Genomic DNA, 24380 nt, shown 5'->3' with positions numbered 1-24380 from the left:
CTCTGGTTTTGGATATCCCTTATTTGTTGAGACCTTTGCGTTGTTTGGTTGCCTTTTGTCTGTTTTCCAGATGGGAAAACAGGAACAAGGGAAGTATAGGTTATTACTAGGTGGGGTTGAGCAAGTGGAGCAGCAAACTGCAAAGCAGAAAGAAGAGGGACGTACTATAGAGGGATATGATTTCCATCCTCAAGGCGCCTGCATCCTGTGCAGGGAGACAGCCTAACATAAAATGAGCCTAACAACAAATATATTGACTTCTTACTAAAAATCTCCAGTTCATAGAACCGAGGGGTTTGTACCTTCTCCTTTAAAAGTGATAGTCCTGGGACTTCCCCGGTGGTCCCGTGGTGAAGACTCTGCGCTTCCAATGCAGCAGGCGTGGGTTCAATCCCTGGTTGGGGAGCTAAGATCCCACATGCTGCGCAGCCAAAGAAATTTTTTTCAAAAGTTATACTCCTGTATTATTGGATTTAGTGGTTTAGATTTTGTTGTACTGTTAAGAAGATTTCAGTTTATTTACCGGGAACAAACAACACATAATGTAAAAATAGTTTCCCAGAAACGATTTCCATCATTCTCTTCTTCCCTTTCTCCCGCAGACTGGTGTTTCACCTTGACAAGTTCTCTGTCATTCCATAGGAAAGCTGTCTGGCTTGGAGGTTGCAATCCCAGGGAATTTTTCATCAGCGGGGAAGTCTCCATCACTACAGAGGAATCAAGGGAGAAGTCAGTCCCTGGTAAGTGAGATGCTCCCCCTAAACACCAACACAGCAGTCGTGTACCTTTCAAGGGGTTCAGGGGCAAGATGGGCTAGGCATTTCTACTAACTCTTCTTAAGGATCATGGACAGTGCCCTATGCTACGAGGTAAGCGGTGACTGCTGTAATTCTTACTGGTGATCCTTTCCTGTCACAGATTCTCGGCTTTCTTTGTATTTCATAGGACTGTTGTAAGTCCAATACAAAATGAGTCTTATTTTTAAAAACCTGAAATGTTTTACAGAGCCTAGCATTCTCATATAGGGTCCTTTCCATTCTCCCCACTTTCCCGAGAGGCTAAGAACACTTCACACCATGAAGTAGGAGAGGGGGTAGAGCCCTTTTTGATGAAATACATCAACAAAGACAGAGTCTTAGCCTGCTTGCTCTCTGGACAGGATCTCGGACCACAAGGTCTTCAATCCTGGTATAAATGAAGGAAGTGAGGACAGTTCAACTGGCACTCTCATAACAAGAGTTCTGAAACACCTTCCGAAGAGACTATAGCAGTAGATGAGGGAAGGGAGTGCTACAGTGTGGCAGTACAGGGGGAACGATCGGCTACAGCAGTGAAAAGTGTGGTACCGATTGGTGTGCTCTCGGGGTTCTTGTACATGTAGCATAGATGACCTCTACAGTGGCCCTCCCACCGTCCCACCTGCATTAGGTGTTCTTTTTTTTTGTAATTTATGTTTATGTATTTATTTACTGTTTGAACTTATTTATTCTACGTATTTATTTTTTTGGCTGCACTGGGTCTCTCATTGCTGTGCACGGGCTTTCTCTAGTTGGCGGCTAGCGGGGGCTACTCTTGGTTGCGGCGTGCGGGCTTCTCATCGCGGTGGCTTCTCTTGTTGCGGAGCATGGGCTGTAGGCACGTGGGCTTCGGTAGTTGAGGCTCACGGGCTCTAGAATGCAGGCTCCGTCGTTGTGGCACATGCGCTTAGTTGCTGCACGGCATGTGGGATCTTCGCAGACCAGGGCTCGAACCCGTGTCCCCCGCATTGCATTGGCAGGCGGATTCTTAACCACGGCGCCACCAGGGAAGCCCTAGGTGTTCTCATAGAGAGTCTAAAAACAGAGGGCACTGAGCGAAGGTAGTGGTTATTAAAGGCTCAGGATCTAAATTCTACCTGCCTCTACACCCCTTCCCAGCTGTCGATTTGACCCCATTTTTGAATGCCGACCTCATTCTTCAACTTTCTCTGGCGTTTGTTATACTCACCTTGAAAACTTGTTTCTGTGATGCGTTGAGCAGACACAGGGTGGCAGACTGCAGAGGTGGAAGCTGGTGGTCGGATATTTGTGGGCTGAATCTCCTTCAGTCCCATTCCCATTTCTGGTTGCCCAGAGGCCCGACTTCCTGTGTATGACGCCGAGCCGTAGGATTGCGGGCAGGAGCCAAGTTCTCCATACAGTAAAGACCCCAGTGTGCCTTGGTTATAGTAATATACCTGGCTCCCTTCCTGGCAGGGAAGTGGCAGGCGGCTCTGCCCCTGATTTGGAATCTGAGATGGTGTTCCCTGAGCAAGGCTGGCAGAAAGCGATGGATGTAGAGGGACCATGTTCTTGGCGTCTGAAGTTTTATCATCCTGGGCTGCCAGAAACATGGAGGAGGCAGCTGTGTGGCGGTCAGTGAGTGCCAGAGTAAAGTCTCCGAGTGAAGAAGAATTCTTTTCAGTGCTTGCTGTGATGTCCCACTCAAGAACACCTGGATAGGAAGCAGCTGAAGTGGAGATCTGGCTGTGGTCAGTAACTCCAGATAACATAGTCGTGCTAGAATGTTGGTAAAGGTAGGCACTACCCATGAGTGTCTGGAAAGGGGTACCAGTAGCCGATGCCGCACTGACGGCAGGGGCAGAGACTCTGGAGAAGTTGCAGACACTTCGTGTTAGGGAAGTTGCATTGCTCACCACAGGAGGAGAATGCTGCAGAGAATTTAGAGTTCCAAGTAGAGATGGATGTTGGAAATTTTCTGTAAGAACAAGAGGGTCATGAAAAACTCAGGGAGGTTGAGAAATTCTCACTACGTTTGAGGAACGGCATCATCTGAAGGTTCTTGCTATCAGGACACCTCTACTATCACTACTTCCTGAGAAACCCAAAATCAGACAGTTGATGATGGCTGTAAGGACTGAGCAGTTTTCCACTCTTCTCTATTAACTGCCTGTGCTCCCATCTTGGGCACAGACGGGCAGAAGAGCCAAGTGGTGTGGTTCAGAGATTGTTCTCTAGGCTGGAAGCAACCTTCTCCCTGCCCTGTCTTTCCCTTCAGCCTGCACTCGTATTGACTTCTATGCTATTTCCTAGACTGGAAGCATTTTAGAACTAGGAGGCCCTTAGAGAACTTCGATGTTCTCAGTCTCATTTCGTGAGTAAGGAAACTGAGGCTCAGAGAGGTCGGGTTGACTTGTTCAAGTTCTCTCATTATGTTAGTATCATTACCAGGTTTCAGAACCTAAGTATCCTGACTTCCTTGCCAGGACTCCACTCTGAGCATGATACTGCCAGAAAGCAGGAGAAATAGAACTTATAATATAGGCATTTTTTTTGTCCATTAGAAAACAGTACGGCTATTACCATTGTCGTCTTCGGTGTCTCCCTTTGCTTGTGCAGTTCCCACGCTATTACCTAGAGGTGACGTACAGCTCAGTCCAACTGGTGAATTGAAAGAGTCATTTTTGCCCTCTTCAAGCCCGGTTTCTCATCCTACCTCAAAATGATTACCCGAAAGTGGATTTCTTAAGTGCTTTTGGAAAGGGAAAAGTTATCTGATTACTTCAGATTCCTCACCTGTAAAGTGGTTATAACACCACCACCAATAATAATAGCAGTAATAATTAATAGATGAATAAGCTGATCTATTGCGTATGATTTATATGGAGGAAGATACAATAAGTTCTAGAAAGACAAAGAAAAATCATGACAAGCATATTACGTTAACGAAAAAGAAATCCATAGATATTAATGAAAACTGGGGTATGTGGCAAGTATCGAAGCCTAATGAATTTACTGACAAATGGCATTCTGTACTATCCATGCAATATTATGAAAGTGAATTTTGCCCACTCTAGTTTAGTGAATACTATTAACCAGAAAACACGATGGAGGTGATAGAGGTGAATGAATTCCTAGCCAATGCATACAGACAGAGAAGGTATGTCAGTAAAAAATGCATAACAAGCAACAGAATGCAATAAATGTGCATGTATAGGTAGCCACAACACATATAGACAAGTATTTCAATGAAAACCGGTACGAAGCAGACAGCAAAATAATAAGTGTAAAAGAGTTTCATTATTGTGCTCCTTCATATTTTTACCCAGCAAGTAAGAGGTATTAAGCCTAGGAGAAATATATATTTCAATGAATATAGCTTATATAATAAGCAGAAAGGAAGCTTAAAATGTATCAGGAAGGTTTTTGGATTTATCCTAGAACTTAGATTAGAATCATCTTCAGCATCCAAGAAGATGGCATCCCAAAACCTCAAAAAACCATCATGCCTAGAATCCAATTAAAAAAGATTTTCAAATGTAAGAAAATCCACAGGACTCCACAATATGGTTTTCGATAAACGTGGATGTTTGTTTGTTTTGTTTCTTTGGCCGCGCCGCGTGGCCCTGGCCGTGAAAGCACCGAGTCCTAAGCACTGGACCGCCAGGGAATTCCCTAAGTGGGGGGAATTAGAGATGTGGGGCTTGACTTTTTCTTCTTCTTCTTCGGTAGCTAAGCTCTACAAGCGAACGATGGCTGTTGATCAATGTGCTCTCTGTGTTAGGAAGGAAATAACTGTAAAAATGAAAAGCAGCCTTGCCTTAGAACCTACATATCACACCAAGGAAAATAGTCCTTCTGATTCAATTTAGAAGATATCACTTAAAATGTTGAATTGGTGAAATGTCTACCTAGTTTAAAAATTAGAAAGAATAAAACACTGAAAAGCAGCCCCCTAGATAACCACTGTGGTTGCTTGTTTATAGGAGGCATCATTTCTAAAACGTATTTCTAAAATGTTTATATTCAAAACTGTCAAGTGGCCAACTGTATTCAGAGAGGCAATAAAAGAAAGAAAACGGAGTATGACTTTTCTGATAAGCTGCCTTTCCTGGTGATCCCCTGTTCTGGCCTTACTTTCCTTCTTAGTCTGTTAATGTAAGGGTTTGCTACCATCAACTTGGTTTTGCCCTGCTCTGAGCAGGTTTCCCTCTGTGCTGTTTCTGCTTTAATTGAAAATCTTTGGTTCCCATCAGCATTCCATTGCAAACTCCGTTTTTCTTGAGAGCTCCTCTATGCTTTCCCTCTTCATTCTTACATTTTCTCCCATCTCTTGGTGCCTGTTGGCCTGTGCTAATGAAAACCGTCCTAAACTTCCTTACGCTCGACTCTGTGCCTCCCTGTAGAGCCCAGTACTCTCCATCCTCTCTCCCTATTCTCTCTTTTCAACTAGTCGAAATCCTAGTGGAGGGAGACCATTAGAGATGAAACATCTTGGTATATATTGCTAGTTTTCTATGTCCCCTGGCTTTTCTATGTTTCTGTTGAAACACTCTTGAGAAGTGTCTGATTTCGTTTTCTACATGGGTACCCTTTAAGGCTCAATACTGGAAAAGAAGGGGATCAGAGTGATCAACCCAACGTGGTATCCTAACGTAACAGTTAAGGAAAGCAACAGGCTTTGTGAGACAGCCAGTGATTTGTCCAAAGTCACACAGATAGTAAACGTCAAAGTCAAAAGTGAAATTAGGTCTCCAGACGTGTAGTTCAATACTTTCCCTCATTATTCCATGCTATTTTGAATCTCCTACTCAATTTAGGGGCAAAAGAAATCGAACGCAAAACTTTCCAAAGTTTCTTTTCTTACCTGACATGGTCAGAGAAGAGGAAGCATCCACTGCAGGTACAAGGGATGAGGAGACAACACTAGAGGATGTCTGAGTGGCTGCAGCTGAACGGCGCACGTGTCCAGTACAGAGGTCACTGGTTACTGGTCCAAACAGCTCCACGGAAACCCCAAGACTCTACCAAGTGGTAGTAGGTTTGGTAGGAGAGTGATGTCACAAAGCAGGCAGTTGAAAGGTATGAGAGAGCCAATAGGGAGGTCCGATCCCCAACAGGAAGGCGGGCTTGGGTGAAGAGAGTGTAGGAGAGCTAAAACAACACCTGAGTTTCTGAGCTCTGGGGAGGAAATCCTAGAAGACAGATTTACCTCCCCCAGGCTCTTCCATTAGGGAAATCATTGCCACATTTCTTACAGACGTTCATTAATACACTGAACTAAGAGTTACTTATATTCTACAGAGTATTCTATTTTATGTATCATATACTTAGAGCTATATAGATCTTCTTTAATTAATAATCCTTAGGAAGGAAAGAGCCATCTAGTTTGAACTATTACAGTTGTTCTGAAATCATATGTGTCTAATGAGTGAACTGATAGCAGCTTTTAAGGAGCCAAAGTAGGGATTAAGAAGCTCTTTTTGTAACTTGGTTCAAGAGTAGGGTGAAGTTTGTTGAGTGTACCTTGTGGAGAATGTTGTGGTCCAAGGCTCTTCTCTTTTAGTTTCTTCTCCTTGACTCCTACCTTCCTTGGGCTGGGCTAGGCTGGGGGCCAGGTTGGACTTGCGACTTAACGTTTCTCTTCCGCTTTCTCTTTTTTTTTTTTCTTCCATTATGGGCATTGCTTTGAGGACAAGCCTTGATCTTGCATTGGACGTTACTTCCTGTCAACTTCAGCAGCAGGAGTCTTCTTTTCAGTGCTTGATGCTTCACAAAATAGACTCTGCCCGTTGGCAGCAAATACCAGAGAGCTAGGAGACAGAGCTGGTTGCAGACCTTTCCTCTTCCAGCCTTTGGTTGCAATTGTTTGGCCCATAATTTGCTAGCTCTAGTTCCTTGGGCCACACAGGTATCCTGCCATCTCCAGCTCTTGTTATATGTGAGAGACATTCTGAACACTGTCCCTTTTTCTTTGCACAGAAGTATATACAGTGTGGCAGTTACTGTAATCTCCTCCGCCTTGCAAACAGCCACTCTAGAATCTTGGACCTCTAGGACTCTCTGTCTTGCATGCTTGGGGGCAAGGCCAAGCAAAATGAAGAGGAGAATAATTAGAGAAAGAGGAGGACGTTGGTGGAGAATTGGGAGCAGGTAAGGTGAAAGGGCACAGGAGAAAAGAGATGCATGTAGACTTTTTGGTTTCTGTGGGAAACAGGTTGACACACTTGGGCCTCATTTGGTATTAACAGAACAGAGAGTTAAAGATCTAAGTAGCTAGATAGTGTGCAGCAACTGCCATGAAGTCTGTACACTGAAGAGAAGAGTCTCACATCTAGTTTTCATTTTGTTTTATGTCATAGTACCTTATTTATAGCATTCACTGGTGTGTTTGTAGAATACAGATGTTTTCAAATGCTCTGGTTTTGTCTACATGGTTATCTCCTTGTCCTGTTTGTAAGGAATCCAACATTGTAAGACATATTGCATGTTTTTCTCTTGACGATTGTTGACCTTGAAGCGTCATGAACTGACTTGAGCTGTTGGATTCTGTGGAGAAACGTTCAAAAGGGTCTGTGAAAAAGGCACTGTGGTGAGTCGCATTATGCACCCGAGCGTAAGGAGCAAGATATCTGCCACCAGCCCAGCTTGGCCTGGATTGCCTCTGTTTTAGTTCCCCTGGTTAGTGCTTTTCTCCCTAACCACTCTTGTGACTGTGATAATGTGAGTAAGGGCTGAGTTGCTAATGATCTATGTGTGAGGTAAGCTGGTTTGAGGGAGGAAATCTATGGACCTAGTCATTTTCCTTGGTGGTAAGCTTTCAGGGGTGCAGAGATTGATCTTCCTGGGGCCTTTTCTGGTCCCAGGAAGATATCGCATAGATGGGACCTCCCAAGACACACATTGAATCTTTAGGCCTGTTTTTCCTATTATGAGGTACGAGTTTCTTCACTGATGGGGATGATGCTTATCTGAGAAGAAATTGTGAAAGGTGGTGTAGTGTAGAGGTGTGGCTTAAGCTTTTAAGTTTTCCTCCAGGTTTTTCCCCTAAGCTTCCTACTTCGGACGGCCTACTTACATGATACTAGTAGGTGATGTCCGGCTAACAACTTCCTAAATACCTGCAAGCCAGATCAGTGTCTCTTTTCTCTGTATTCCCATGGAAATCAAGGGTCCCGCCGAATTTTCCATCGAAACAGTTGATTTGTGTTGTCTCTAGGAATTCTAAAGGGCGTACCGTTGCTTCCTAACCGGTGTCATTTGGGAGATCCACCTCTGTACGTTCAAATGATTAATTTTGAGACTTTGCTCATGTGTGCAGTAAACCCTTGAATTCCCTAAGACCTTCCTTTCCTCCATCTCCTACCCCATTAAGCCCGCTTCAGTTCATCTCCTGAATTTCTTTGGAATCTGTCAGCTCTTCCTCAACATCCTAATACTGAACTTGCCTGTCTGTTGCGATTAGGTCCTAACTAGCGTCCATATATCTTGTTTCCTTTCAATCCATTCTTCACACAAGAGACCTTCAAAGCAAGTTGGAACGTTGCTCATAAACATCGCTCACAAACATTGTTTTGAGAATAGAAAACACACTGTTGGCCTTTAAGACTCTGCGTGGTCTAGAATCCTCTCTGCTTCTCTAGTCCCATCTTTTGCCACTTTTGCCCTCACTTTCTATGCTTCAGATACACTGAATTAACCTTAGTTCTCACTCATCTGACAGAAGTCAGTTCAGATACTATTTTTCACTGTGATTCCTAGCATTAAGGAATTTGATTATCAGGTTTTGTATGAGGACTAAAACTAAACTGGGAAGTGGAAGAATTGAGTTTCAACTGTTTCAGTCAACACGCATGAATTAATGATACCTAAGTATTGAACACCGGGCTAGGTTTCATCAGGGATACAGAAGTTCTGGCCATCTCTGGTTTTGGATATCCCTTATTTGTTGAGACCTTTGCGTTGTTTGGTTGCCTTTTGTCTGTTTTCCAGATGGGAAAACAGGAACAAGGGAAGTATAGGTTATTACTAGGTGGGGTTGAGCAAGTGGAGCAGCAAACTGCAAAGCAGAAAGAAGAGGGACGTACTATAGAGGGATATGATTTCCATCCTCAAGGCGCCTGCATCCTGTGCAGGGAGACAGCCTAACATAAAATGAGCCTAACAACAAATATATTGACTTCTTACTAAAAATCTCCAGTTCATAGAACCGAGGGGTTTGTACCTTCTCCTTTAAAAGTGATAGTCCTGGGACTTCCCCGGTGGTCCCGTGGTGAAGACTCTGCGCTTCCAATGCAGCAGGCGTGGGTTCAATCCCTGGTTGGGGAGCTAAGATCCCACATGCTGCGCAGCCAAAGAAATTTTTTTCAAAAGTTATACTCCTGTATTATTGGATTTAGTGGTTTAGATTTTGTTGTACTGTTAAGAAGATTTCAGTTTATTTACCGGGAACAAACAACACATAATGTAAAAATAGTTTCCCAGAAACGATTTCCATCATTCTCTTCTTCCCTTTCTCCCGCAGACTGGTGTTTCACCTTGACAAGTTCTCTGTCATTCCATAGGAAAGCTGTCTGGCTTGGAGGTTGCAATCCCAGGGAATTTTTCATCAGCGGGGAAGTCTCCATCACTACAGAGGAATCAAGGGAGAAGTCAGTCCCTGGTAAGTGAGATGCTCCCCCTAAACACCAACACAGCAGTCGTGTACCTTTCAAGGGGTTCAGGGGCAAGATGGGCTAGGCATTTCTACTAACTCTTCTTAAGGATCATGGACAGTGCCCTATGCTACGAGGTAAGCGGTGACTGCTGTAATTCTTACTGGTGATCCTTTCCTGTCACAGATTCTCGGCTTTCTTTGTATTTCATAGGACTGTTGTAAGTCCAATACAAAATGAGTCTTATTTTTAAAAACCTGAAATGTTTTACAGAGCCTAGCATTCTCATATAGGGTCCTTTCCATTCTCCCCACTTTCCCGAGAGGCTAAGAACACTTCACACCATGAAGTAGGAGAGGGGGTAGAGCCCTTTTTGATGAAATACATCAACAAAGACAGAGTCTTAGCCTGCTTGCTCTCTGGACAGGATCTCGGACCACAAGGTCTTCAATCCTGGTATAAATGAAGGAGGTGAGGACAGTTCAACTGGCACTCTCATAACAAGAGTTCTGAAACACCTTCCAAAGAGACTATAGCAGTAGATGAGGGAAGGGAGTGCTACAGTGTGGTAGTACAGGGGGAATGATCGGCTACAGCAGTGAAAAGTGTGGTACCGATTGGTGTGCTCTCGGGGTTCTTGTACATGTAGCATAGATGACCTCTACAGTGGCCCTCCCACCTTCCCACCTGCATTAGGTGTTCTTTTTTTTGTAATTTATGTTTATGTATTTATTTATTGTTTGAACTTACTTATTCTACGTATTTATTTTTTTGGCTGCACTGCGTCTCTCATTGCTGTGCACGGGCTTTCTCTAGTTGGCGGCTAGCGGGGTCTGCTCTTGGTTGTGGTGTGCGGGCTTCTCCTCGCGGTGGCGTCTCTTGTTGCGGAGCATGCGCTCTAGGCGCGTGGGCTTCGGTAGTTGCGGCTCACGGGCTCTAGGATGCAGGGTCAGTCGTTGTGGCACATGGGCTTAGTTGCTCCACGGCATGTGGGATCTTCCCAGACCAGGGCTCGAACCCGTGTCCCCCGCATTGCATTGGCAGGCGGATTCTTAACCACGGCGCCACCAGGGAAGCCCTAGGTGTTCTTACATAGAGTCTAAAAACAGAGAGCACTGAGAGAAGGTAGTGGTTATTAAAGGCTCAGGATCTAAATTCTACCTGTCTCTACACCCCTTCCCAGCTGTCGATTTGACCCCATTTTTGAATGCCGACCTCATTCTTCAACTTTCTCTGCCGTTTGTGTACTCACCTTGAAAACTTGTTTCTGTGATGCGTTGAGCAGACACAGGGTGGCAGATTGCAGAGGTGGAAGCTGGTGGTCGGATATTTGTGGGCTGAATCTCCTTCAGTCCCATTCCCATTTCTGGTTGCACAGAGGCCCTACTTCCTGTGTATGACACAGAGCCATAGGATTGCGGGCAGGAGCCAAGTTCTCCATACAGTAAAGACCCCAGTGTGCCTTGGTTATAGTAATATACCTGGCTTCCTTCCTGGTAGGTAAGTGACAGGCGGCTCTGCCCCTGATTTGGAATCTGAGATGGTGTTCCCTGAGCAAGGCTGGCAGAAAGCGATGGATGTAGAGGGACCATGTTATTGGCGTCTGAAGTTTTATCATACTGGGCTGCCAGAAACATGGAGGAGGCAGCTGTGTGGCGGTCAGTGAGTGCCAGAGTAAAGTCTCCGAGTGAAGAAGAATTCTTTTCAGTGCTTGCTGTGATGTCCCACTCAAGAACACCTGGATAGGAAGCAGCTGAAGTGGAGATCTGGCTGTGGTCAGTAACTCCAGATAACATAGTCGTGCTAGAATGTTGGTAAAGGTAGGCACTACCCATGAGTGTCTGGAAAGGGGTACCAGTAGCCGATGCCGAACTGACGGCAGGGGCAGAGACTCTGGAGAAGTTGCAGACGCTTCGTGTTAGGGAAGTTGCATTGCTACAACAGATTTTTAAGCAACAGAGCAATCCAGCCAAGTTTATATTTTAGAGAGAGAACATCTTCCATGTGGAGGATCAGTTGAAATAGAAGAGATTGTTAGAATTGTAGGGCGGTAGTATTCCAGGCAGGAGATGACGAATGCCAGACACCACCTAGTCACAGACATAGCTTTTGCAGAGATCAGCTACATGTTGTTGTTTTTTATTTACTCTCTCATATAATTTTTTTTAAGTCCTGGACCGCAAAATACTGTGGCATCGTTGGAAAAATCTGAGACTCGATTCTAGTCTTTTTTCTGTTTGCCTGCTCTGCAGCTTGGGCTTACGTTCTCAAGCCTTACTTTTTCATTGTGAAATAAGAACGGTGCTACTTAACCCGAGAACTCCCCAGGCACATAGACCCGTGGCGTGTGAGGAGCAGTGAAGGAGAGAAGGAATGGAAGTGCTTTGGGGACCCCAAGAGCCCTTCAGAAACCGTTTGTTCTTTTTAATATTGAGCATTAAAAGTGAAGGCATTCCATTTGTTTCACTCAAAAACAAATTCTGTTCTTCTGATAGCCTGTTTTTTTTTTTCCACTCCCTTTTTCTATAGTCAGATCAGTTCCTGATGGGCATTCTCCAGTCCACACTATTGCATCTGATTGGAGGCTATGCAAAATTTCCCAGAGACAATGAATTTTGACTGTATAGTAGTTAATTCTTTATAGTACGTTCCTGCAAAAACACTCTTTTCTTCAGAGTTTTTCCTTTTCAGGATAGTGGTAGTGTTGTGGTAACTAATAAAGGCTACTCTTCAGAAAATTGTATAACTCGTTTTTAGTGTATCTACTTCGCTTACTTAATTCCATATTCCCTGTTTTCTAGACAGACTTCTTGGTGTCCACTGTACCCATGGTTTCAACAGGACTGGCTACCTCATGTGCAGGTGAGTTGCCAACCCCAAGAGGCAGAGCATGTTTAAATTGTTCTGTTTACAATAGTAATGTAAGCTAATGTAAGCTGAATGCAAAAAATGCAGTCAGAGAAGTGTATGAAGTGGAAGGCAATTTTGCCCCCTACTCAGATGTTACCACCAGTAATAATTTAGCACATATTTTTTCAGACGTAAAAAATGCAGATATAAGCATATACAGTGGTCCCTTGGTATCTGCAGGGGGATTGGTTTTAGGACTCCCCATGGATCCGAAAATCCTCGGATGCTCAAGTCCCGTATGTAAAATGGTGTAGTACAGTCGGGCTTCCATATCTGCAGGTTATGGAACCGTTGGATATACAGAACTGACTGTACCTGTGATTTAATGGTATAGTGTTTTAGACATTCTGGTTTATAATTTAATATATGGAGGACATCTTCGTCTGACAATATTTGGAGACCTCATTCTTATTTATTTATTATTCTTTTTTTTCCTCCAAATTTGCTTTATGTAGTTGGATATAAATAAATGAGCACAAACTTAAGCAAGATACATGTAACAATTTAATAGAACCTGATACTCTTAATTCTTTCAGTGTTTCTCCAACTCATCATGGGGCTCGTAAGAAAAGTAACCAACATGGATACTACTACAGTTGAATGTCAAATCTTTAAGTGCTTAGGACATACTAAATCCTTGTATAATGCACTTATGAGGAACCCTTCAAGAGACTTGTGTTTTGTATGTAGCAAAAAGTGTTAAGAGTCAAATATTCAACTCAGTATAAAATAATAAGAAACACTTCTGATTTGTTAGGTTGAGATTGCTTCTCCTTTTACTAATGAATGATTGTTTTAGCTGTAATATCACTGAGCTGAACAAATATGTCACCTTGGAGTACATAAGGAAAAATAAACACATGCTAAATGGGTAAAACATTACAACTACATCTTTACTAGACCATCTCTACTAACGCTTCAGAAACTTAGAGATTTAGAGTGTTCTTACGTTAATTGCAAGAAAAATAGAAAGAGAGAAATTCCTTCTTTTTTGAGATCACAGCTGTGAAGTCGTGATTATACAAATTCTTCATTTGTGTGCAAAACATGAAACACATTTCTCTTAATTCTCCCTGCTTAGAATTGTCAGTCAACTAGCAGGACTTTCCTTCCAAGAAACAAGAGACTGAGATGTGTTTTATATAACTTCAATAACCTCAGCACTACAGTAAGAAGACATGCAGTATCCTTTTGCTGTGCTTCAAGACAACAGGGAAGGAGGTCACAGGAAAGAAGAAATCAAAATGGTTACAACTGAGAAACTTTTCTCAGTGTAACCATGGTGCCACTTTCATTTTTACATAAGCATGGTGGCATAATTCAAGCTCAATACATCAGAATTCTTAATATTTAAAATTTACCTTGACTTTTAATTATCACCATGTTAACAACCAAAATAATTTGACGAAACTCATAAGAAAGGGTAATGTTAATAAACCCCACTTTACTAGAGTTAGTTTCTGGACACATTAGCTCATTTTTTTTATAGAAGAGGGACAGTGAATCTCAGTTGGCTTACAAGCTAGGAGATCACTTTGAATTCTGCATTTCTTAACTGCAAACAGATATAGCACTTGTAACAGGTTATAACTGGTTTTCAGCTGGTTTTCAAGCACAGAGCCAGCCCCAACAGTAATAGTACACTATTGAAAAAGACCTAAGGCAATGAATTCCATTTCCAGTGGAAAGAAAGAATCGTATGGTCTTGGACAAACAATTCTGATGGTTTACTTAACAGTCACTTAGTAGTTCTTCCTTGCTCATAGAGCTTTATGACTTTTTTGAGGAGTGAAGCATTCAGCTTGAGTGGATAAATCCTTGTTAGGCTAAGACAATCATTATCATATCCCTCTTTGCCATGAATTGTCTTACGAATGGTCATATCAGTCTGTTTTGGCAAATGAGTAATTAAGGGAAGGCTGTTATTGTGCTTATGAGAATGATATTTTTCTCTGAGAAAAGATAAATAGGCATTAGGAAAATGACCATTTGGGCTCTTTTTCTGCTTCCTCCTTGTTTTGTGAGAATATGATATTTGGTTTTACAGCAGCCATCTTGTGACCCTGAGATGATCATATGCCAATAATGACAAATGGTAGATTAGAAAGAACCAGCAAAGACAGAAAACAGCAACATCAATAGTAACAACAATCACAGCAAAAGAACAATGGGACCTTAACTTGTGGAGTTCCTATAAAGTAAAAAATATAAGTGCTCTATGTTTATTCTAAAACAAAAAAAGAACTATGCAAACCAGCTTAAAACTCCTTTTTTTGTGCCAGTGTTCTAAAATGTGGCTTTTCATAAAACCTTGACCCAAATGCCAGCAACTTCAGAAAAGAATTTGGGTAGGGGGAAGAAGAAAGTTATCTCACTTAGGAAAAACAACCACTATCTTTATCCTAATCTTTGGCACACAGTTGAAACATATATAGCTGCTGTAACACTTTACACAATTCCTATGTACTGGAGGAATAACAAGATCTAAATAACAATTATATTTTTCAACACTGGGTGAAGGCTTTACATAAAAATACCATCCTCCTTTTTCCCCCTAAATTTCTAAAATATCACGTGCTTTTCCCCAACATCTGCAGCCGTTCAGGAATTTTTAGGAAACTTTCATGCATGATCTTAATTCCTAATCCCTGGCTCTTTGGGCTCAACCACAAAAGATCAAAACCACCAAAAATGATGGTTCACTTGAAGTCAGGTGAGAGACACTGGCTCAGTTAGTCTCGTAGGACAAAAGCAGTGCTGCATCAACTGTCTCCATGCAGGAGGGGCACGTGAAGGATCTCATCAGCCAGTCATCTGTACAGCCCAGGTGATCTGCATACACAGCAGAAATCAAATTGGGTTCTCATAAACAAAGTGCATCATACAGATCACACACTCCCCGATCTTTTTTTTAAATATTTGTTTTATTTTATTTATTCATTTATTTGGTTGCGCCGGGTCTTAATTGCAGTCGGTGGGCTCCTTAGTTGTGGCATGCAAACTCTTAGTTGCGGCATGCATGTGGGATCTAGTTCCCTGACCGGGGAACGAACCCGGGCCCCCTGCGTTGGGAGTGTGGAGTCTTTAGCCGCTGCACCACCAGGGAAGTCCCCCGGATCCTTTTTTCTGATCCATTTCTTCCAGGGTCATAAACTCCTTCAGGCTGATGCTGTATGAGGCCTATTCTTTGAGCTATCCTAATTTGCTCCTCTCAGCTGAGGTGCTAGGCGAGTCTGACTAGGTGTTGGATGAGAGACCAAAACTGGAACTTGATCCAGATATGGCAGCAGCAGCTCCTGATCCAGCTCCGTCCCCTTGCCAAAGCTAGCCCAGTCGGATTGAGACTTGTGAGGCAGGGAGATGTCATCCGAAGTGGGGGACTTAAGGCAGTTCCCCATCTTCCGGGGCTTGAGTGTGTGATCTGTGTGCTGTTTTGACAGTCTCCCAACCTCATTCTTTTTTTTTTTTTTTTTTTTTTTTTAATTAGTTTATTTATTTATTTATTTTTGAATTTAAAAAATTTATTTATTTTTTATACAGCAGGTTCTTATTAGTTATCTATTTTATACATATTAGTGTATATATGTCAATCCCAATCTCCCAATTCATCTCACCACCACCGACCCCCGCCCTGCCCCGCTTTCCCCCCTTGATGTCCATACGTTTGTTCTCTACATCTGTGTCTCTATTTCTGCCTTGCAAACCGGTTCTTCTGTACCACTTTTCTAGATTCCACATATATGCATTAATATATAATATTTGTTTTTCTCTTTCTGACTGACTTCACTCTGTATGACAGTCTCGAGGTCCATCCACGTCTCTACAAATGACCCAAGTTCGTTCTTTTTTATCGCTGAGTAATATTCCATTGTATATGCGTACCACATCTTCTTTGTCCGTGCACCTGTCGACGGGCGTTTAGGTTGCTTCCGTGACCTAGCTATTGTGAATAGTGCTGCAGTGAACATTGGGGTGCATATGTCTTTTTGAATTATGGTTTTCTCTGGGTATATGCCCAGTAGTGGGATTACTGGGTCATATGGTAATTCTATTTTTAGTTTTTAAGGAACCTGCATACTGTTCTCCATAGTGGCTGTATCAGTTTACATTCCCACCAGCAGTGCAAGAGGGTTCCCTTTCCTCACATCCTCTCCAGCATTTGCTGTTTGTAGATTTTCTGATGATGCCCATTCTAAGCGGTGTGAGGTGATACCTCATTGTAGTTTTGATTTGCATTTCTTTAATAATTAGTGATGTTGAGCAGCTTTTCGTGTGCTTCTTGGCCATCTGTATGTCTTCTTTGGAGAAATGTCTATTTAGGTCTTCTGCCCATTTTTTGATTGGGTTGTTTGTGTTTTTAATAGTGAGCTGCATGACCTATTGATATATTTTGGAGATTAATCCTTTGTTGATCGGTTTATTTTTTTTTTTAAGGCTGCATTGTTCCTTTGCTTACTGATGAACATGTACAAGTCAGAAGTTTTTGATATTATAAAACATCAAAGTAATGAACATTCCTGTGTGAACATCTTTGAATATATATGCTTTGTCTCAGTTAACTTCACTCAGAATGGGACTTCTGCATCAAGGAGTTTATGCCCTTATGCTTTTTGTGGGTGTTGCTACACTGTACCAATGTATGGTTGTTCATGCAGGAAATACGTATTGAGCATCTGTTATGTTTAAGCACTGTGCTGGGTGCTAGCAAAAAGACTTGAGAAATTTTGTGAGTGAGGAGACTTGACCTGCCTGCCCTTTGTGAATTCTAGCAGTCCAGAGAGGGAATAGCTATTCAAGAATCACACTCTGCATGTAGAATTACAACTCTGACAGGTGCCAAGGAGAGGGACATGGTACCATGAGAGCATATTTTAGGGAGGATTTGATCTCATCATGGAGATTAGAGAAGGTTTAGGGATGTTTCAGCTGATATCTGAAGGATGAGTAGGTATTAACCAGATAGGGACGTTGGGGAGAGATTTCTGAGCATAAGGAATAGCAAAAGACCCTCTAAGAGGAAAGCATATGCTGTGTTGGAGGAACTGGCCAGGAAGGTGGGGCCGTTGGGGGAGCATGTCATTATAATGGAGCTGCAAGTGTGGGTAGGAGCTCGATCGTGCAGGCTTATGTTTAAGGTTTCAGACTTGAAGAGTAATAGAAAACCATTGAACTATTTTTGTTGAAGGTGAGTGTGTGGAACATACCCAATTGCATTTTCAACCTATCGTTTTGCTACCGAGTGGAGAATACACTGCAGGGAGAAAGAGTGGAAGCGAGGAAGCAAGTTAGGAGACTTGTGTAGAAATTGGGCATAATGGTGGCTTGGACCAGAGTATGGTGGTCATTTTGGTGGAAAGATGTGGACAGATTCTAGAGGTATGTAGGCAGTATCATTGTCAGCACTGGTGGTGGGTTGAGGATGAGGGTGAGGGAGAAATAGCTGTCAGTGATGGTGATTCCTAAGTTTCTGGCTCCTGTGGTTGGTTAGATAGGGTTTTTTAGATATGATGTTAATATTTGTCCTAATTTGTCTTTTGTTATTTGTTGGTTCTTGATGAATACTCTTGTCATATTAAGTCTCCTGTTTTTAGTGTACAAAGCATTTTGACCGAAACTGACCGTTGTATGTTATCAGATAACTTTTTAACATCTGCCAGTTTGGTCCTGTATTTTATTCTCTTTCATTTATTGATTAAATTGTTGTATTAATGTAAATAACTATATTAATAGATTTTCTAAAGTTGCGTTATCCTTGCATCCTTGGTCCTTGGAATAAAGCCTGTTTTGTTTTTTTTTTTTTTTTTTTTTTGGCTGTGTTGGGTCTTTGTTTCTATGCGAGCGCTTTCCCTAGTTGCGGCAAGCGGGGGCCACTGTTCATCGCGGTGGGCGGGCCTCTCACTATCGCGGCCTCTCTTGTTGCAGAGCACGGGCTCCAGACGCGCAGGCTCAGTAGTTGTGGCTCACGGACCCAGTCGCTCCGGGGCATGTGCGATCTTCCCAGACCAGAGCTCGAATCCGTGTCCCGTGCATTGGCAGGCAGATTCTCAACACTGCGCCACCAGGGAAACTCCGGAATAAAGCCTTTTTGTAGTCATGGTATGTATCATGCTTTAATAATTATTGATTAGATATGCTGATATTTTCTTAGGATTTTTCTATCTGTATTTGTAAAGCACAATTGGACCTTTTTTTGCAAAAACTTGATTTTCTTTCCTTTTTATTTACAAATGACTCGAATTTTGTTGTTTTGTAGATATTTGATTGATGTAGAAGGCATGTGGCCAGATGATGCAATTGAATGTAAGTATAAGGGTTGTCACTACTTTTCCCTTGTTATAAAATTTGAAGGGAGAAATGTAAGGGAATTTCTCAAATTTTGGAAAAATAGAAAAGTCTGTAATTCATTTGTTCTGACATACGATAACCTTTTACCAAAAGTTTATAAAGGGATGTATCTGGAAATAGCAAGATATAATAGCCTGAATAATTAGTCAGTGGATTTCAGCATTTTTTTTTCTTTTTTAAATTTATTTAATTAATTAATTTACTTTTGATATTATATCCACTGCCCCACCAAGGAAGTCCCTTTTTCTTCCTTCCTTCTTTCCTTCCTCCCTTCCTTCCTTCCTTCCTTTAAAGCTCCAAGTCATTTAAAATACATGACTTCTTACTAAAAATCTCCAGTTCATAGAACCAAGGGGTTTATAACTTCTCCTTTAAAAGTGATATTCCTGGGACTTCCCTGGTGGTCCAGTGGTGAAGACTCTGCGCTTCCAATGCAGCAGGCGTGGGTTCAACCCCTGGTTGGGGAGCTAAGATCCCACATGCTGCGCAGCCAAAGAACTTTTTTTCAAAAGTTATATTCCTGTATTATTGACTTTAGTGGTTTAGATTTTTTTTTTAATGTTTAGAGGATTTCAGTTTCTTTACCAGGAACAAACAAAACGTAATGTAAAACTAGTTTTGCAGAAACGATTTCCATCATTCTCTTCTTCCCTTTCTCCTGCAGACTGGTGTTTTATCTTTACAAGTTCTCCGTCATTCCATAAGAAAGCTGCTCGTCTTCTGGTTTCATAAGAGATGGTGAACAGTGGTAAAATATCCAGTTGACCGAAATTTCTAGAGTACACTTCAGGGAGCGAATGATGGGGTGGAATGTTGGGGCAGAGTGAGAGATACAGATTCTGGTGAGACTGAGAGTCATGCACAAAAATTACTGGGCTGTGGTGAAGGGAGAACAAAACTAAATCAGGTTCCTGCTGGTGGACAGGAAGCCAAGATGAAGAAGAATGGTGCGTAGCTGGGCAGTGTAATTAGGCCCCTAAGTGCTGTGTCTCCTGATAGTAATTATGAACAGAAACCAAATAATAGTTACTAATAACATGGAGGTGACCAATCCTTGAGAGCTGAGGCAGAGAGAAGGAAAGATGGCATTATGCCTTGTCTCTGGTGCCTTGAGTTTCCCAGGCTGGTTTGTGACCAATCTTGGGTGAAATCATAACTAAGTCATTTCTGCTAAGGTGATCAGCTTTCGTGGGGTCCTTTCTCTGCACTCTGTCCAATGGTAAAGCCCACTGGTTTATGCCTCCTGGAAAACAGTTATTCCAAAGCAGTATAAGTGAAGCATTGATGAAACAGCCATGAAGAACATGTTTCCACATGGCCTCGCACCACCTTTTCAAAGTGCTGTAAAACTTTTTTCATCCAAAAATCAGTAACAGAAAAGGATTGGGATCAAATCCCGTACAGAGGTAGTGTAAGAAAAAAGAGAATAAGGAGCAGAATAGCATGTCTTCAGACAATAAAATCAAGTTGGAAAAGACAGGTCCACAAAACAGATCAAAACTGTAACCTATTATTTCAAAGTGGGCTAAAAGATGTTAGGAAAAACAATGCGAAAGATGAAAGAACATGGATCGAGGAGGGAATGGGAAGTTATTGTTTAGTGGCTATAGAGTCTCTGTTTGGGATGGTGGAAAAGTTCTGGAAATGGTAAATGCTGATAAATGCCACCTATGGGTGTTTGGTTTTAGTTGATCTTCTTCCATGAAAGGGTTTGGAGAGATTCAGAAGCTATGCTGCTGCCTCCATCTTTCTGATGTCCTGCTCAATCTTTTGACATAATTATTTTGAATTTGCACAGTGGTGATGGTTGCACAGCATTGTGAATGTATTTAATGTCACTGAATTGTATACTTGAAAATGGTTGAAATAATAAATTTTGTTTTATGTATATTTTACCATAATAAAAAAAAGATGAAAGAACAGCATAAACCAGAATTAGGTAAGATGATAGAACTCAAGACAGAATTCAAAATAAAAGAAAAAAGTTTCAGAAATGAGGACTAAATTTAAAATAATACAAGAGTGGGGACTTCCCTGGTTGTCCAGTGGTTAAGAATCCACCTTGCAGTGCAGGGGATGCAGGTTCGGTCCCTGGTTGGGGAACTGAGATCCCACATGCTGCAGGGCAACTAAGCCCGCACGCCGCAACTACTGAGCCCACGTACTCTGGAGCCCACGCGCCACAACTGGAGAGCCCACGAGCCGCAAGGAAGAGCCCACGCACTGCAACAAAGAGCCCACGTGCTGCAACTAATACCCGACACCTCCAAAAATAAATAAGTTAATTAATTAAATAAATTAAATAAAATAATACGAGTGAATGAACATAATGGATAATGCCTTAAGAGAAACAAACAAGAAGAGGAAAAAATTTTTTTAAATCAAAAAGAAGATAAAAAGAATTTTAGAGAAATGGCAAACATAACAGATAGGCAAGAAAGAGTCAGGACAGCTCTGAAAAGAGAAATATAAATACGTATAAGGGGCTTTCCTGGTGGTGCAGTGGTTAAAAATCCTCCTGCCAATGCAGGGGATATGGGTTCGATCCCTGGCCCAGGAAGATCCCACATGCCATGGAGAAGCTAAGCCCGTGAGACACAACTACTGAGCCTGTGTGCCACAACTACTGAAGCCCACGCGCCTAGAGCCCGTGCTCGGCAACACGAGGAGCCACCGCAATGAGAAGCCCGCTTGCCGCAACTAGAGAAAGCCTGCGCACAGCAACAAAGACCCAAAGCAGCCAAAAATAAATAAATAAATACATTAAAATATATATATATATATATATATATATATATATATACGTATAAGAATCTGTTATACCATAAAAGTGACATTTCAAATCAGTGGGACAGATTAGTCAATAAGTTGTGATACATAAATGTTGGGGTATAAATATTTCTCTGGAAGGATCCACAGCACGGCCAAAGCAGATGTCTCTGAGGAGGGAAATGTGTGGCTGGGGAACGTGGGGAAAAGGGTCACTTTTCATTGAATACCCTTGTGTACCTTTTCTAGTGTTCTGTCATGTGAATCTATTACCTCTGAAGTTTGCCTGAGTTCAAACCCCAGTTCCCCCAATTGCTAGCTCTTAATCTAGGGCAAACTCTTCACACTCTCCAAGCCTCTTAATCTGTGAAGTAAGGTCAGTAACTCAGCCTGGTGCTGCCTGGCACAGAATAAACTCTCAAAAAATGGACATTATTAGTGAAAAAAACCCAAATGCCCATCAGTGGATGAATGGATTTTTTAAATGTGGTGGATATGTGAAATATTATACAGCCATAAAAAGGAATGAAGTACTAACACATGCTACAACATGGACGAACTTGAAAACATTATGCTAAGTGAAAGAAGCCAGAGACAGCGGTCACATTTGTATTATTTCATGAAATGTCCAGAAAAGGCAAAACCATAGCAACAGAAAGCAAATTAATGGTTGCCAGGGCTGAAGGAAGAGGGGATGAAGAGTGCCTGCTGATGCTTAAGGGGGCTTCTTTTTGGGGTGATGAAAACGTGATGGGTTAGATGCCGGTGATGGTTGCATAGGCTTGTGGATGTACTAAATGACACTGAATTTGCAGTTTCAGAAGGTGAATTTTATGGCATGTGAATGACATCTCAAAAAAATAATTTTGAAAATGAAAATTGCCCATTTTCCCATAGTCACTATCCACTGTCTCCATCTCTCCCTTCTCCCCACTGCATTCCTTTTCACGCCCAGCCCTGCCGCTCTCTCCCATCGTCACTCCCTCGAGCTGCCCCACGAGGCCTCCCAGGGAGCCTCTGAACCCCTGGGCGCCTGCGTCCTGTGGCTGTTGGAGCTGCTGCCCAGTGCGCATGCCCCCACCACTCTCACCCGTGAGAGTGGACGCTTCCGTCGGATTTTTTCTCATGCGTTTCAGTAGATGGTGATGTTTACAAAAGGCGGCACGTGCCCTGCCCAATGGAGGAAGCCCCTCAAGTTAATATTTAGGCGCGTGCAGAAGTTTGATCTCGTCCACCAGTAACCTCAGGATGCTGTGCTCTGAAAGCCAGGTTGGCCGCCTACGGGCATCTGCAAATACAGAGGACTTCAGAGGCATTTGGGCCTCAAATTGAGTCCTTGTACCTCCACATGGGATGTGACCTCAGCCCTTTGCTGCACCTCTGTAAGTGAAGTGGCACAGGAATACCGGCCTTGCCTGTCTTTGCCAAGGTTAACTGAAGAGCGCATTCGCTCCCCGCGTGCTTAGGTGTTGAGTACATCGTGATTTACATACCAGGCCCTATTCGTGGGCCTCCTGATGCAGCAGTTCCCTTGGCTCTGCCCCTGTCGTCAGCTGCCCCTAGGATAACTCTGAGCCCTAGCCACTTCTCTGGTAGATTTCCCTATTCCCCCACTATAGTCACACCTGAATAAGGCAACTCAGACCTTTCAGAGATGTGTCCTGAACCTCTTGTTTTCTGAAATACCTATCTGGTGGTTGTGAGACTTAAGGCCAGCGTCCCCGAGAGACTTTTTCTATTTCTCCTAGTAAACCTAGACTCATCTTCTGTCACCTTCAACTCTACTCCAATTGTGTTCTTTCAACCCAGACCTCTGACCCTGCTTTTTACTTCTGCCATTTCATCCTCGCTCCTGCTTCCTTTCCTAAATCCATACGTCTCTTTTGGCCTTCCTAGCCCTGGGCCAAGTTCCTTCCTCTTTGCTCAGTTTTTACCCCTTTCCTTCATTCTCCCATCCAACTTTCAGTCCTTCCTTTCTCACGCCCCAGTTAGCAGCATCTCAAAATTCTTAAGGTTTATTACTCATCTATTAATTGTATTCCATTTACTTATTCAGTTCTATACCTATCTTACCTATGTATGGAAGAACAGCTGGTAGCCAAGGTGGCACCAAGAATCCTAGCAGCTCTCACTTGACGTATCCGTAGTAGACAGCAATTTCCATTTCTTTTTCCCTCTCAGTGAAAAATTGCAGCTTCCCCGAAGAGGTGTATCTGGCAGCATTCTCCCGTTGTTGTTGAGCCCGCCTCTTCATGGCCTCTCGCTCTGGCCTCTGCTCTTGTTCGATGGGCTTTGACATGACTGGCTCAGGCACGTTGGGTTCCCTCCATGGAACTCGTTGCTTGCTGAAGTCTTGGCATAGAAGTTGGGTTTGGAGCTTGGATGGGGACTGGCGCTTAGTCACAGCAGGGGGAACAGGCTTCCCGCTGGAGAGAAGCGCCAGATGAAGTTTTGTAGGGTGCAGGCCTAAGAGCAGCAGACTGAGGGGACACGAGGCTGGGTATGGTTGGTCCAAGCCGGTTGGGTTGGGTTGGTCACAGTTGGCTGAGCTGGTTTGGCGGGACCTGGCAGAGAGGCAGGAACTGGCTGGGATGAATTGACTGCAGCAGGTTGAGCTGAGTCAGTAGAACCAGGCTGGGCACGGTAAGCCCCAGCAGGCCAATGTGAGGCCAGAGACTGTGGCCTCCGAGGAGCGGGTCGAGCTTGAGGCTTGTCCCAGGCAGAAAAAGGCAGAGGTATCAACTTGACCTTCCCAGGAGGAGGCCGCTCATACTGGGATGAGGATAGACACTCTGTTTCAGCACTGCTGACTGGTTTCTGGGCTTCGACTTGAGTTTTCTCAGCACTCTTACCCTCATGTGGGGTATGCCGCCATGGCTGGATGGCTGGGGGTCTTTGGGGTTGCTTGAATTTCCCAAGAGCCGACAGGAAGAGAGCCCAGTTT

At 43.0% G+C, this 24380-nt stretch overlaps 1 protein-coding gene and 1 pseudogene across 12 annotated transcripts; one reads left to right on the top strand and one right to left on the bottom strand.

Moving 5' to 3' along the window:
- The first annotated feature begins 725 nt into the window (after positions 1–725).
- On the top strand, positions 726–20555 carry LOC309621965 (RNA/RNP complex-1-interacting phosphatase homolog). Of its 11 annotated transcripts, XR_014240354.1 has the most exons (7): positions 726–740; positions 9283–9420; positions 12218–12274; positions 13404–13745; positions 18245–18418; positions 18576–18622; positions 19332–20555. XR_014240354.1 is itself a non-coding variant. In XM_082409219.1 (5 exons), the coding sequence occupies exons 1-5, from the start codon at positions 860–862 to the stop codon at positions 19397–19399; spliced, it is 324 nt and encodes a 107-aa protein (XP_082265345.1). In that variant the 5' UTR covers positions 845–859; the 3' UTR covers positions 19400–20555. The 11 variants fall into 11 exon arrangements, 1 of the variants encoding a protein (XP_082265345.1); XR_014240355.1 differs by lacking the exon at positions 13404–13745 and having other exon boundaries at positions 12214–12274; XR_014240360.1 differs by lacking the exons at positions 726–740; positions 9283–9420 and adding an exon at positions 11300–12033 and having other exon boundaries at positions 12214–12274.
- LOC309621966 (RING finger protein 11-like) lies at positions 13756–18096 on the bottom strand (annotated as a pseudogene). The gene is made up of 2 exons: positions 15432–18096; positions 13756–15217 (listed from the first exon to the last, which is right to left on the bottom strand). The product of its transcript is annotated as an RING finger protein 11-like (transcript).
- Positions 20556–24380: the final 3825 nt, after the last annotated feature.

Source organism: Balaenoptera borealis, assembly GCF_965194805.1.
Source record: "Balaenoptera borealis genome assembly, contig: HAP1_SCAFFOLD_1286, whole genome shotgun sequence".
Classification (NCBI taxonomy): domain Eukaryota; kingdom Metazoa; phylum Chordata; class Mammalia; order Artiodactyla; family Balaenopteridae; genus Balaenoptera; species Balaenoptera borealis.
This window is presented reverse-complemented; position numbering and strand designations above follow the sequence as displayed.